General features: G+C 41.8%; 1 protein-coding gene across 1 annotated transcript in view; it reads right to left on the reverse strand.

Annotated features, from left to right (window-relative positions):
- LOC308303918 (connector enhancer of kinase suppressor of ras 2-like) overlaps positions 1-15,124 on the reverse strand; it is a gene marked incomplete at both ends in the record, with an annotated part of 33,229 nt that continues 18,105 nt past the window's right edge. Inside the window, 13 exons of the mRNA XM_080748436.1 lie at positions 1-48; positions 365-564; positions 3,786-4,281; positions 4,395-4,495; positions 4,901-4,971; positions 6,022-6,093; positions 6,981-7,054; positions 7,193-7,371; positions 9,298-9,346; positions 9,865-10,055; positions 11,921-12,010; positions 13,137-13,327; positions 14,954-15,084. Coding sequence (XP_080604562.1) covers positions 1-48; positions 365-564; positions 3,786-4,281; positions 4,395-4,495; positions 4,901-4,971; positions 6,022-6,093; positions 6,981-7,054; positions 7,193-7,371; positions 9,298-9,346; positions 9,865-10,055; positions 11,921-12,010; positions 13,137-13,327; positions 14,954-15,084 — 1,893 coding nt within the window. The remainder of the gene's footprint in view (positions 49-364; positions 565-3,785; positions 4,282-4,394; positions 4,496-4,900; positions 4,972-6,021; positions 6,094-6,980; positions 7,055-7,192; positions 7,372-9,297; positions 9,347-9,864; positions 10,056-11,920; positions 12,011-13,136; positions 13,328-14,953; positions 15,085-15,124) is intronic.

Raw genomic sequence — 15,124 nt, forward strand, 5'->3', positions numbered from 1 at the left:
TTATCCTAAAAAGTCCAATGAAGGGTCTTTGTCTTGAAGTGGGACATTCTGTAAAGAGATGGATATATTAATCGTATTCTCTTGTACTGAGTGGATAACACTTGCATTCACGGTGACAGATAGACAGACAAACATATACATGCACACGCACACACACACACACACACACACACACACACACACACACACACACACACACACACACACACACACACACACACACACACACACACACACACACACACACACACACACACACACCTGTCTGCCAAAAATAGAAACCTTGATTAAGTGTAGACCAAAAGCTGTTTTAAACGGATAATAAATATAAATATTAAGCAGCCAAGACAAGTGTTTGTTTTACCTTAAGTGAGCTCTGTAGGATGCGGAGGCGGTGAAGCTTTTCGTTGAGCAGTGGATCGTTGACTCTGCGGACAAACGAGCGCTTGTACTCCAGGTGTCCATCTGGCCTGTGGTCGGCCATGGTGGACAGACTGGCGTGCTCCAGAGCCCGGTACAGGTCCCCCAGGGAGTCTGTCTGCCGCCTCCTCTCCTGCTCACCGCCTGTCGAGAACAACCAATTACCAACACTGCTAGATAGATAGAACAACTGGAAAGCAAAACTTATGGGTAAATGATTTTCTTTTTGTTAAAATAAGTGTTATTCTGATAGTACTCATTGCTATAGAGTATAGAGTGTTTGTTCTGTAAGTGGGGTTTCCCCAGCTCTTTAGTAAACAGAGAATGGATTTTCAGGTCGGAAATGAGAAGATACATTTGTAATTCGAAGCTGAAATTGGCAACCTCCCTGACAATGTATTTTCTGTTTATTAAAGAGCTAGAGAGATGGGAAGAACACTGTTGCCACTATAGCAATGATTACTATCAGAATATAGTGCTTTAACCTTTTTAATCTGTTTAGTTTTAACCAACAGAATATTACTTATCCTACCTTTAAGGCTACCATTTGTATGGCCCTATATAACATGCATACATCTTTTATACAAGTCTTGTTCTACTGCCTTTTTAAGTGGGTGTACTTACAATTCTACTCCATCAGATGACACATACATTGGAATGTCACAGTATATAAAGATGTGTTTTCTACAACGTGTAGTAACACAATTGAGTACCTGAGACGAAAAACAGTCTAAGTCAATATTTAAAAAAATGTAATATAGACATTATTTTGATTTACCAGACAGTAAACCACAAACTAGAAGTTTTTAATCTGTTAAATCCTTAATGCACTCTCCCGTAATTTTGTTGAATTCGTTTTTTTTATACTTAACTCATATATATTAGGAATTATAAGACATAATACTTATGGAAAGTGGAAAAACAGTATTTCTCCAACAGTTTGTGGAACAACAGGATAAGTCCGTACAAGCAATATTCAGCAGACAAAGGGAGCAGATAACATTAAAACAGACAACTGAACAAAATGAGGGGGGAGCGCATTAACAGATTTAACAGATAAAAAATGACTAGTTTGTGGTTTACAGTCTGGTAAATCAAATAATATCTATATTAAATATCTAAATCAAATATGGACTTAGGCTGTTATTCGTCTCAGGTACTCAATTGTAAGTGTGTCATGCTGCATTAGGATGACTTTCCTAAAGTACCAATGCAGTACTACGTAGTATTTTCATTTCCACCACTTAATTAATGCACAGCGTAATAAGGTCGTCGTAATGTGTCACTGGAGTGTACAACGTAATTGAACATCCTGAAAAGCTCTGCAAGACATTCATGGTCTGATGCAGTATATAGGCTATTATATTCTATCTGCCAGTAGCCAGCACAGAGAAGAGAGACAGAATGAGAGGTGGAATGAAACCCATGAGACCACAAGCACATGACTAATGCCTCACTGAGTCACTGCACTGCAGCCAGGTCATCAGGAGTGTAGGAGTAGCCTTGGCAGTTCTTTTTAAAACACTTCCCCCCAGTGGTCCTGTTTTTACACTGCACTACAGATTAAACCTCTATTCTAGTTAACCCATTCAAAACGCGTACACAATTTGTGAGCTTGTAGATCTGCTATTTTTGAAAAATCGTGAAAATTAGAATTTTGACCCGATTCTATAAGTGTCTTTTGAATCCTCCTAAGGTTTTTGGAAAAACCTATGTCTCTATGTCAGCAATCTGGCCAGCCATCGTCAAAGAAAAGGTCCTGTTCACTTAACTGGAGCTCAGTTAGTCTGTTCTTGAGAGACTACTACCGGTATGTCAGTGGTTCTCAAACCTTTTCATGTGAAGGACCCCCAAAATGATATTTATTTGGCCACGGACCCCCATCACAAAATATCTAGTTCCAGGGGCCACCCAGAAGCAAAATTTGCGTTACAAACGTTCGCTTTGAAAATACATATATTCAAAGATTTGCACACATTTTCACGACTTTTCCAAAAATAGCAGATCTACAAGCTCGCAGCGCGGCACTCGGTGCCACGCTGTGAGCTGCTATTTTTCACTGGTTAAAGCATTCAATAATTCTAGGCCTAAATTAATATGTTGGTTATCACTCTTTTCTATGGAACGTGGAAGGTTTGGGGGTGGTTGGTAATGAAGCTTTGGGTCTGTGCTTTAGTGTGTTTCGTGCAGCCTGGTTTTGTGCAAGATTCAAGTCTTTACACGCAATGTTGGAGGAAGTGAATGGCAACGCAGAAATGAGGACACAGAGAAAGGCCCCTCAGGCCAGTGTCTTTGTCCTGCTGAGAATTCAACATTAACGTGGATTGAAAGGATTGTTCCTCACCACAACATATAAACATTGGCATGGGGTACAATAGCATGTCGCTCAGGCAAGGGACAACTCTCTTAACTGGCACCTTAAATTATTGTCAATGTAAATCTCACCTCACTTGAAGGAGATCTCTTCAAATGCAAGCCAATATAGCCACAAATGTCAGTAACATTTCTAGCATATTAAAGCTGCAAGCATTTTAATGTATTTGAAGACTTCAAGATAGCAATGAAAAACTATAAAGGGTCTAATAAAATCATGGCTTCCCTATGGTTCGCTGATGTCATGTTGATGACATCATATTGACACAATAAGGTGAACAATATTTGGGGATTTACAACTTTGGCCTCCAGGCAGCATGCACAACCACATGTTGCTGATCGGTCCAGTAGTTTGAAGATTCGCCATGCAGGCACAGACACATGTATACGCGCGCACGCGCAAATGCACACACATCTTTCTAGATGGCTCATCTTCCTAGGTGCCACACCGTAAACGTCAGTGTTGCTTTCTCAAGCAGCTACAATATTGTATGAAGTGTAATTTTTTGTATCTGGATATAGCTTATTTTTCATAATATCTTTTAGAGGTTAAAAATGCTTTGAAAATTATCATGGGGTACTGGAATACAAATGCTAATGCTTAGAATTAGCTCACTTTAAATAAATAAATATTTCTGTAACAGCCAACTTAATTTGTGGGCCAGGGATTCTGCAAGGTTCAAAAATAAACTACATGAACCTTGGTTCCTATTCTGGGGCGAACATTCCGTCAAAAACACAAGGGGGAGCTCAAAACTCATCAGCGTGTGTCTTGCAATGAGGGGAACTAATATAGACCCCTGGGGGACTCAAGTCAATAAAGTAGGCTGTATAAGTGGTTCATCTTTGGTCCAATTAATATTAACCTCAATAAGAAAAACACAGCTTACAATTTGTAAATAACAGTATTCAACAATGCATGTTTGCTGTTTAGGGGCTTTAGCAGAAGTGGTAAGAGTGTGTTCTGTGTCTCATGTCTTGTGGTGTCTTGCCTATGTCTCTGGCTTGGTCCTGCTGGTGGTGCTGGGGCTCTCTGTGTCCTGACGCACTGGTAGAGGCTGCAAGGACAGCATGGAGCCCACTGTCCCGGGGGAGAGTGAAACTGCGGGGTTTCCCTCCAGCTTCTGCAGAGACGGTGGGGTTGAGGGGCAGTGGCATGGGCCCATACTGGTCTTGTATAAGGCTGCGTTGCGTGGGTAGCGTTGACTGCCGGCGGTACTCCACAGAAAGCTGTCCTCTAGTTTCACGCAGCACTCCACCTTCCATTGGCAGTGTTTGCAAATAGTGTAAGCCTGTGTTGGCCAAGGGTGCCTCGATCAGGTCCTGCCATGAGCGGCGCTGGCTGCTTGTCTTCTGCCCCAGCGAGACATCGTTGCTGGAGTTGCTCACTTCCTGAGGGTCCGATCGGAACTCTTCGTTTGGGGAACGTGACTGGAATGTCCCGGAGGAAGAGAGGTGACGATGTTTTGGCTCCAGGTAGGGACTCATCTGTGGTACCTAAACAACATCAGTTGGTTAACAGAAATGTTCCACAACTTCCCAAAACTAAAAGACATATCAGCTATTTTGTATGTCAGGTGGGGACACAGGAAGAGACTCACTGAGGATGGTCTTGGATATGTGTCATAAGGTGGTGGCGGACTGTCCTGTTTGGGCATCGAAGGCAATTCCACATCCTCATGATCACTCTCACTCCAATAATCTGATATTGAAGACATTGTATCATTAGATATGTTAGATAATGTATTCATACAATATATTGCTATTTGATCGAAGACATGTTGGTGGCAAACAACAGATGATTGTACTAAAATATCAGAACAACAATAATAACAAACAGGGCAAATGAGCTGTGATTGTGATATATTGTAGAGCAAAAGAAGGCAGAAGAACACTACGAATAGCGTAATCAGGACCAAAGATGGCTATATATTAATTAAAGGCCCTATCCATTCAACCTAACCGATCAATGGTGCAGAAAGCTTCTAACGACACTGGAAATAACACAATAATTAAAAACACCATAGGATGTCTCCTATGGTGGAATAATCATGCATAATATTTGATGAAGGATGTGTGATTGCAACAGTGTAAGTAACATTCTCACCACGGTCTGGGGGTCCAACCCTCTCGTGCTCTGAGTACCCTGTGACTGCTGTGGAGAGACGACTCAGCCACCTGCGGATGACATCACCACACTAATGATGTATGTGAGTCTCTACAGCAGTGGTTCTCAAACTTGGGGTCGGGACCCCAAGTGGGGTCCCCAAATTATTTTACCCCCAGATGATTAGATTAATGTAATTTCTTTTTAATTTCTTTTTCTCACAAACCAACATGCAGTATAAGTGTATACAGTGTATCTGCACATTTATAAAGTGACTATTTAAGGACTTTCAAGACCGTTTTAATGCCAAACTGGCCAAACTGTCAAATATTAAGTAAACAAGAGGAGAACATTGTGAAAATAGCCAATCTGTTGCGAGGCGTTGTGAGTATGTAGATCTGCTATTTTCACAATATTTATCTGTGGAACCGAGTCACATTAAATGTAATACCATACAATTCCAAGTGCTTGTCAGGGTGGGGGTCCCCAGTTCAAATATGTTTATTTTGGGGGTCACAGCCCAAAAAGGTTTGAGAACCCCTGCTCTACAGCTTGTGGTCGGTCCTGAGTCTCATCATCTCCGTCTCACCATGTGCTCAGTTACAGTAGGTAAAGTGACCAATGTGTTTATTGTCACATACTGTACACATAAAATACAGCAGGTGGCATCATTATAGGCTGTGAGGATCTGATACAGCTTTGTGCAGCTTTAAGATTCCACAAAGGCGTGTGGATAACAATCACAGCAACAAAAAAAGCATGATAGTAGGGATTAAAAAGAAAAAAGCAAGCCATACAAAGACAGCGTTCTATAACACAGTATCTATATACTGTCTATATACATAGTTAGCTATGTAGGTATAAATAGCACTATCACATAAGTGATTGCAGTGGTGAACATTCGCAAGTGCAGTATAATACTGAAGTGGGGAAAATAGAAAGAAAATAGCAGTAAATATCAGAAATTAAATTGCTAATACAGTACATCCGTACAGTTCATATTTGTAAGTAGTCTTGCTATCCGTTTATGTTGTTTCTTGAGTTCAGAAGTCTGCTTATGTCTCTCTGTAAAAAAGGCATTAGTACAAGTTAGTGACAGTAACTCTGCCTCAATCACTCACCGCACCATGTCGTCAACATTCTCCGCCGCGAAGTAGAAACTCTTGATCTTCGGATGGCAAGCCTTGAATGCACTGAAAGGCAGATTTACATATACATTATGGTTACTAAATACATAGAGACATATTGTGCTATTCTTTTGCAGCCAGGGACTAAGAACGTGGAATGCGTGTGTCTGTTTGCACTTTGCAAGCACAGCCTCTGTTCAAAGGCGGCTGGAGCACATTGTGAAATCCACTCTTTTCTGTATACTGGTTTTAAAACATCTCTGCTTTAGATCAAGACAGTCGAAAGGGACTGGCGTGGGAACCTGATGACTCTGCCAGAATGAATTTAATTACATTTGTGCATTAGTATGGCAACACCAGGCTAGAAAGAAACAGGAATGATGGGTTAAATTAAGTCACTAAGTTCAAGCCCATGTGGAATGTGCACTAACTGGCTGAGACATCAACAGCCTTTTAAGCTCTCAGATTTTGGCACAGCATAATTTTCAAAAATCCAATTTTTAAACTCAAACCATTTGTGAACGATTATGCCAGTCCATGATACCACAGAGAAAGTAGCATTTTATTCAACTATTAGTGTGTGAGTTAGTTGAAACCGCTTCTGTACAAGCTAACATTCTTTCACATAGCGGTCGGGTAACCAGAGTGACCTCTCCACAATCTCTAATGGTCTCCAATACACATAAGCTACAGGTATTTAACATAAAAGGAACTTGTGTCATACTGGTGCTGTCTAATTTAGCGTTAGACGGACACTAATAAAAGCTCATACTGTAGCTGCTATTGTTACAACTACTACAAGCTATTGTTAATTACTTCTAAAATCATGTCATTTAAAATAATGTACTGCAGACATACACATTAATATTGCCTCACCATATAGACAATTTAATCCACAGTTTTGCATCAGTAAATCAGTCATCTCATAAGCATTCGTAAAAATCTGTACTCACTACTTCTTTCTGCATTCAGTGGCACGATCAATCGTGAACTCTGGGAGACTCACAAAGCCCTCTGCCTTTTCATCCTGTGACAAGTCAAATGTGACAGCTTCATCATTCCAACCTAACATCAAGCTTGTGAGCAGCGTTCACAATTAGATTTCTCCAAATTGGGGGGGGGGGGGGGGGGGGGGAGACTAAAAACAAAGAGGAGAAATATTCACCTGCTCATTCATGTACCAATACAGGCAGGTGTCTTTCAAGATGAACCAGTATTTCTTCCATTTCTGGGAAAAATAGCTTTTGGCGTCCTTTTTTTTCCAGAGCCAACCCTCACAGTCCCCCTGACCCAAGTCCTTACAGGAGATCCTACGCTTACTGATTGAACACCGTGGACTTCCAACTGTAGAGGTGAAAAGGGAACAGTAGAACAGGAGACGTCATAAAATACAAGACCTAGGGCTGTCACAATTATTACATAATCGTCTAATCGTGATTATTTGACATTATCGCAATTATTTTGTCATAATCGTCATAATCGTGAATGTTGAAAAATGTCAGAAATAGTGGAAATAGCCGATCTACCAGCTCACAACGCGTCGCATCATGTGAGCTTGTAGATCGGCTATTTCCACTATCCCACAACCTTAATTAGAATCGCCCCGTGTGTTTGTGTGTGTGTTTGTGTGTGTTTCCATCTGTAACTCCACGTTCAGCAGTTGTTCAATTGTCTAAAAAACATAATACAAAAATCAATAACGCATGTACCTTGCCCAACATCAACTTTATCACCTTCAAATGTGTCTCTACTTCTCATAATCCCCAAATGTTTAAAATATTTCCCCAAATTTTGGCCTGTAGGCGGCTTTGTCCTGTGATGCGATTTACATCACAAATGGGCGTCACCAAGCAGCGCACTCCCAGTCCGGGGGCAGTTCCAGAGAGAGTAACATCACAGTCTGTCTGCTTCACACCAAGGGGGACTAACAGGCACACACACAAAGGGGCCAGGCCCCCGCAGGGGGCTGTAGGCTAGTCAATGTTATTTTTGAAGTAGTAAGTTGTCAAATATGTCAGTAATTTACCGTATTTTCCGGACTATAAGGCGCACCGGACTATAAGGCGCACTGTCAATGAATGGTCTATTTTCGAACTGTTTTCATATATAAGGCGCACCGGACTATAAGGCGCACATAATAGACGCTACCGTTGCGTTATGCATCCAACAGATGGAGCTGTGCTAAAGGGAATTTCAATGTCAATGAATGATCCATATATAAGGCGCACAGGCTTTTAAGTGCGCCTTATAGTCCGGAAAATACGGTATTTGTGTGTTTAGGTTATGTGTCATATCTGCCACTTCAAAGCCTAAAAGCCAAACAGAAATGTAATTATCAACGACAAAAACACAATTACCGGTAAATCGTTAATCACCAATTATTTGAGTGACAATTAATCGTCATGTAAAATGTCATATCGTGACAGCCCTAACAAGACCTGTAACACCAGTAAGACTCCCTAATCAGTATGACATCACACCGTACACAAATGACCCTTATATAAGACCGGCATTATCTACCGACAGATTAGTAACAAGATGTCAAAATCGTTGAAGGTTGAATCTCCAGATATGGAGATAACCAACACATCCCTCCATATATGGAGATAACCGACGAATCTCACTAAGTCTGACCTCACAAGCCCCATATTTGGACACGAACAATATATAACTCCATATATAGAGACATAGCTGCTGACATCAGTATGACATCACACTGCTGACATCAGTATGACATCACACCGTACACAAATGACCCTTATATAAGACCGGCATTATCTACCGACAGATTAGATGCAAGCAGGATCTCGACTCTGACACAACTCATCGGCTCATAAGCTGGTTCTCCCTCCATATATGGAGATAACCGACGAATCTCACTAAGTCTGACCTCACAAGCCCCATATTTGGACACGAACAACATATAACTCCATATATAGAGACATAGCTGCTGACATCAGTATGACATCACACTGCTGACATCAGTATGACATCACACCGTACACAAATGACCCTGACGGCACACACCAAGCAGTGTGATGTCATACTGATGCGGAGATATGAGCAGGGCAAAGGTGTGACGTGTGACCGACGGACGGCCGGTGGAGGTTTTGATACTAAACTGCGACCTGACGGTCGCAATAATGATAACCATGTGCACAGTAAAAACGTGAGATCATAATTATTACACTTTCAGAGTTCATTTAACACTCAGGTGTTTGCTGTGGACTGCTCATGTTTATAAAACCACTTTCTAGGAATGTACTTCACCTTTATTCTTCTTCTTTGACCTTGAGAGAAGTGAGGACCGTTCAAACATCTACAAATGTAAGAAAATAAACAGGCCAATAAGATGCTGAGGAATCCAGTGTTGCTAGTCTAACAGCTGATAATAGAGCCCAACTGATGAGTGACCATCGATTATCGATGTATTGACCGATATTTTGTCAGAAAGTGCAAAATGTTCTAATTAATTTGAAAAAAATGTTGGTTAAAGGTTCTATTTAACTAGAATTTATTTTATTTAAACACTTAGGCCCTATTTATATTCTTCAAAACATAGTAGATCGACAAGCTCACAACGGGATGCGATGTAGAGCTATTATTTGGGGAAATTACTGAAAACATTTGAAAATATTTGCCTACAATGACATGCCCAAGGTACGGATGCCAGTTTGAAAGTGAAAGTGATAAAAAATCTGGACACGTCAATTGCATAAGTTCCGATGCCGATATCATAAAAAAAAGTCAAATAACAGGCTTAAAATAATAATATATCGGTCGGGCTCTAATAATAAATGAAACATATGTGATGACAGGGACTAGAAACAGACTGACGTGGTAGAGGGACATAGAGTCTGAGCTGGAGGTGGACAGCGACACTTCCATTTGCAGGGCGGGGACAAGCGTGTAGTGGGCGGGGCTACCTCCCCTCTCAACCTTCTTCCTGTTTTGGCTCAGACTGCGTCCTGTCAGGTACTCCTCCGCTGTGGCTTTGTCCTCGCGGGCATAATGCAGCAAGGTGTTCTCTGTAAGGACACAACAAGTAAGCAAAAACACTTAAATGTCTTATGATTGCACTTGAACAAGTTCCAAGAGCCCCTGATTCCAATCCTGCACCTCACGCCAACATTAGTAGGCTTTGTAATCTAGTCAAATATCAACTGAATTAATGTCACTTTATATCTGAAAGGCATTCATCCACTTAAACCCTCTTGACTTACTAAAATGAACCTGAGTTGGCTCTGGACAGCTTTTTTCTCAAAAATAGCCAATCTACAGTACAAGCTCACAACTTGTTAACTGCTATTTTTGGCTAATGATGCCTCCAGAATATGGATGCTAGGGTTTAAGTGGTTATAATAAATAAGACAGAAGGCTGCTCACAGGCAGACAGCTATCAAATATTTTGAGATACCGCCTCTTCTAGAGATAAATATAGCACCCTCGCTTTGGTTGATGAGAAGCCCACAGGATCAACAGATCATCATCACGCCCCCCTGTGGAATTAAACACGTCTTTCCACAGAATATTCCTTGAGACTGACACAAGATCATTTTGCTTTCTTATCCCAGTCCATTTGTCATGAGGCTTAGCAGCAAACCTACAACACGTCAAAATCCTGGGGGAAAGAAAATCTTTGGCAGTTGCCAGGGCAACCACATACCTTCAAATCCAAAAACAGAAACGGTGAGAAAGAAAGAAAGAAAGAAAGAAAGAAAGAAAGAAAGAAAGAAAGAAAGAAAGAAAGAAATGGAAATGAAGGGTACATTTATGCAGTGAGAACTAATTTGTTTGTTTTGTGCACCGGAGATCTACACGTTCACAATGCACACGGGTTGCATCCGTGACAACAACATTGTACAGCAAAGTATGAATCATAAATTATTTAGCTAAATATAATCATAATCTTTCCATGTTCCTGAAATAACAGAGTTATTTATGCGTTGTGAGCTTATATATCGGCTATTTCCACTATTTAGAACATTATTTGAACGTATAGAATTATTAAATATGGCCTCGGTACATTATTTATTTAGATTTATTGTACCAGTCATTGTCAGTCATTTCTTTTATCTATACTATAATTTTGCGAATGTCTGAGTGAGTGAGTGTCTGTCTGTCTGTCTGTCTCAGCGTTTCTCCTCGGTGGCTGGAGCAATTGATCTGAAATCGCATCACCATCAGCATATGAACACACCTGACAGAACTGTGAAGCCCGTTAGTCACTTTCACAAATCGTATGCTGTAGATTAGCATTTTTATGGTGTATCTATATCTATTTAGCCTACAGTACCTTTTGTGACCACACATGTTAAGGGAGGGGCGCTGTTGTTCAGGCCATGCACAATCACACACAAACACACACACACACACACACACACACGGGGGGGGGGGGGGGGTTCTGGCCCTGTTACAGATGATGTCCAAAAATCATGCAGATCGGTACACAGTATCTCTGTAACCGTTAAATGGAACGGGTATTTCTTACATTGATGCTCCTACATATTAGCATGCAAGCACCAGTTAAAGTTACTTTCCATCCCTCTTATACTGTGTGCACAGTGCACATCCCATAACCCACACACTGCACATCATTTCGGAGCTCATACCTTTGAATGGGTAAGGGCTAGTATAGTTAATTTATTTGTCATATCTGCCATGAAATTAAAAGATTTCTTTCATTTATACGTACAGTATATGTTCCAATGTTTCATGTTCGTGACAGCACTACTGACAAGTCGGCATAGCCTACCTCTTCTTCGCTCCGAGATCTGAGAGGGCGACATAGAAAACGCTCCTCTATCATGAAATATCCACCCACTCGCCACATCTCCCCCTCTCTCTGTCTGCTCTCTCTCCCTCTGCGCCCCTCCCTCAGCCTCCCACTCACCTCTCCTGCTCTCTCTCTTCAGCTTGGTGGGGTCTTCATAGTCTGCCGCCCAGTTGTATTCTATAGGCATTGAGATGGGCCTGAGCCGGCCTGGAGTGCACAGCACAGGGGAACATTTTTATATAATTATTATTACGCAGCTGCTCACATAAAATCAAAGGAGACAGACATGAAAAAAGAAAATCCCACAACATTTGTGCTATGCGTTACATTTGTGTATGCACCCAAATTAAGTAGAGGGAAAAAAACACCTGATTCCCAGAGTGCCCAGATGTCAGCCAGAGTCTCCATGCTGTATGCTATTTGGCTGTTGAATCTCTTTACCTTTACTCAGAATACTAGCCTGGCTCCAGCCTTTGAATAACCAGCAATGGCCATTAAAATATATGATTTGCTGCATGAACCCAATCAACCAACAACTTAGGGTGCCAAGAAAACAGCTAAGTAACTAGAGTAGCTGGTAGACATCAAACCTAGCATCTAAACTCGACTCGTCATTAACATAAGATACTTGAAACAAAGCCATAGCGTATAGAAAGAAATACAGAAATACAGAACCTGTGGTATACGTTACACTGCACGGTTCGCTTAGTTCTTGGAGTCGAAAAGAGCAGTGGTTCTCAACCTGTGGGTCGGGATCCCCAGGGGGGGTCCCCAAATTATTTTGGGGGGTACCCAGATGATTAACTTAATGTGCAATGTTGTTTTCTCACTCAACCGTAAACAAACCAACATAATGTTTAAGTGTATAGACTATAGAGGGTATCTGCACATTTCTAAAGTGACAATTTAAGGACTTCTTAATACCTCTAAACTGAAAAATTTAACATTGGCCAAATTGTCAAATATTAGAGGCAGAAATTGTGAAAATAGCCGATCTACATGTAGATCTGCTATTTTCACAATAGAACCGTGTTATACAAAATGTAATTCCTCATCTCTTAGTGCTCGTCAGGGTGGTGGGGTACCCAGTTGAAATATGATGATTTTGGGGGTCGCTGCCTGAAAAGGTTGAGAACCACTGATATACGTTACACTGCACGGTTCGCTTATAGTTCTTGTAGTCGGAAAGAGCATCAAATATGGTCTGAATCATTATCAAGGCTTTATGCCAGCCCTGCCTGAGTCCTACCATAGGAGGCAGTGCTGCCCCTGTGGACATGCTGAGTCCTACCATAGGAGGCAGTGCTGCCCCTGTGGACATGCTGAGTCCTACCATAGGAGGCAGAGCTGCCCCTGCGGACAGGCGACAGCCGGTGGTTCTGGTCGTATTCATAGCAGTAGAGGATGGCGTCCTCCTCCACCAGAGGGAAGCGCCGCCGACACTCCTGGTCCAGGTAGGAGTTGGGTGAGTCAGAGCCCTTGGCATCTGCGTGGGACTCATCTGGCAGATTTCCCTTTTCATCTCTGCAGCAAAGAAATTGACAGAACGTTTATATGGAGATGATGTGGAGCTGGGCAAAAGCGCAAAGTGGAGCATACATTTTATTTGGATTTGCTGCTGTATGGGCAGATCTCAGTGTAAGGGAAGGCAACACCATGTCAAAGGTATTTCACCTCTATTGGCACACCACAGGTGATGTCACCGTTGCTATATACACAGACTGATGTCGTAGCAGATACCCTGGTCGATCCTTTTCCAGTTCTCCATCACTATATCAACTGGTGTGAGGGCTTATATTTGAATATGAACACACCAAGGCCAAAGTGGTGCTTTTAGATTCTAGTGGTGGTGCTCCACCATCCACTCTAACTGGGATTAGATGAGAGGAGATTGAGGTTGTGACGGAGTATAAATATCTTGGTCTTATTATAGATGGCAGACTATCCCGGGACCAATGCTATTTTGAAGAAGGGCCAACAGAACATGTACTTTCTTAGAAACATCTCTAACGCTGACAAAATCTCAATCTATTTGCTTTTATTGACAGGATCCTTTGTTATTGTGTTGTATATTGTCACTGTCGGGCAGAAACCTTGTATCTCCACGTCTCAAATTTGTAAGTGTTTTTGTAAAGTAAAGTCCTGCTTCATCATACAAGATTTTCGCACAAAACTAGTGAAAATCAGACTTACAAGCACACTTGCTTGTAGGTCGGCTATTTTCACTAATTAAAATCATTTTTAAAATGCTAAATACAGCGATATGCTGGTATGGACATTCCGAAATTCCAAATTAGGAAAACTAGTAAAGATCTTTGGTAAAGTCATGGGGGGCAGCAGGCTGACCTGACCAGGCTAACAGAGAAGGCAGACACGGTTGGCAGGGATATACATGTCATGTACTTGAGTCACTCAGGCCTTCAGGTTAGTTAGAGGTATACCCTATAGCCAACCCAGCAACAAATCTATGTATTCCCATGTCAATAAATAAGATGCGGTAGACATGGGGAGTCTGGGGAAAGACATGGACTACTAGAGAAAATATGTACTACTAGTCGGGATGTGAAATATGTGTACTTGGACTACTAGGGGATGTTCAATACATGGACTACGAGATGATGTGAAATACATGGACTACAATACATGGACTATAATCAGATATGAAAAACATAGACTACTAGGAGATGTGAAATACCTGTGCATGGACTCCGGGGGATGTGAAATTCATTGGGTATTAGGGGATGTGAATTGTGAAATACATGGACTACTATGGGCTATGAAATTCATACATAGAATCGTATACTCACTATATATTTGTATTATTAGAATTGTTGGCTTACATAGTTATCACCATGCACTTAAATCTCTTTGGATTTTAAGCAAAGAATTGTGCCGAAAGTCGGGGGACGAAGATTTACTATTCTGTCCATAACGGTACATAATTCGGTAACACCGCTGAGTCGGCTTATGCGACCATCGCAATGTTCGACACGGCGACTCACTCGCTACCGGTCGCTCGCCGGTGTCTCACGTGGATCAAGGTCGCCTGAGACGGCATGCCTCCGTCATCTCCACGGAAAACATGCGCTCCGCCCTTGGTCCATTGTTGGAACCGGGACGGTGTTTTGATTCACGTGTGTGTGTGTTCACCTGGGTGTGTACGGCTCCTCTGGTGGTGGTGGGATGTAGAGTTCCTTCAGGGCACAGCTATCCCTCCTTGAAGGGGTGCTCAGTGTACTGGTGGGTGTAACACTGCTAGTGGGGCTCTGGGGAAGGATTGGCTATGTGTGTGTATGTGTGTGGGAGAGAGAGAGAGAGAGA

This window comes from Nannobrachium achirus (genome assembly GCF_963921795.1).
Source record: "Nannobrachium achirus genome assembly, chromosome: 19".
Lineage (NCBI taxonomy): Eukaryota > Metazoa > Chordata > Actinopteri > Myctophiformes > Myctophidae > Nannobrachium > Nannobrachium achirus.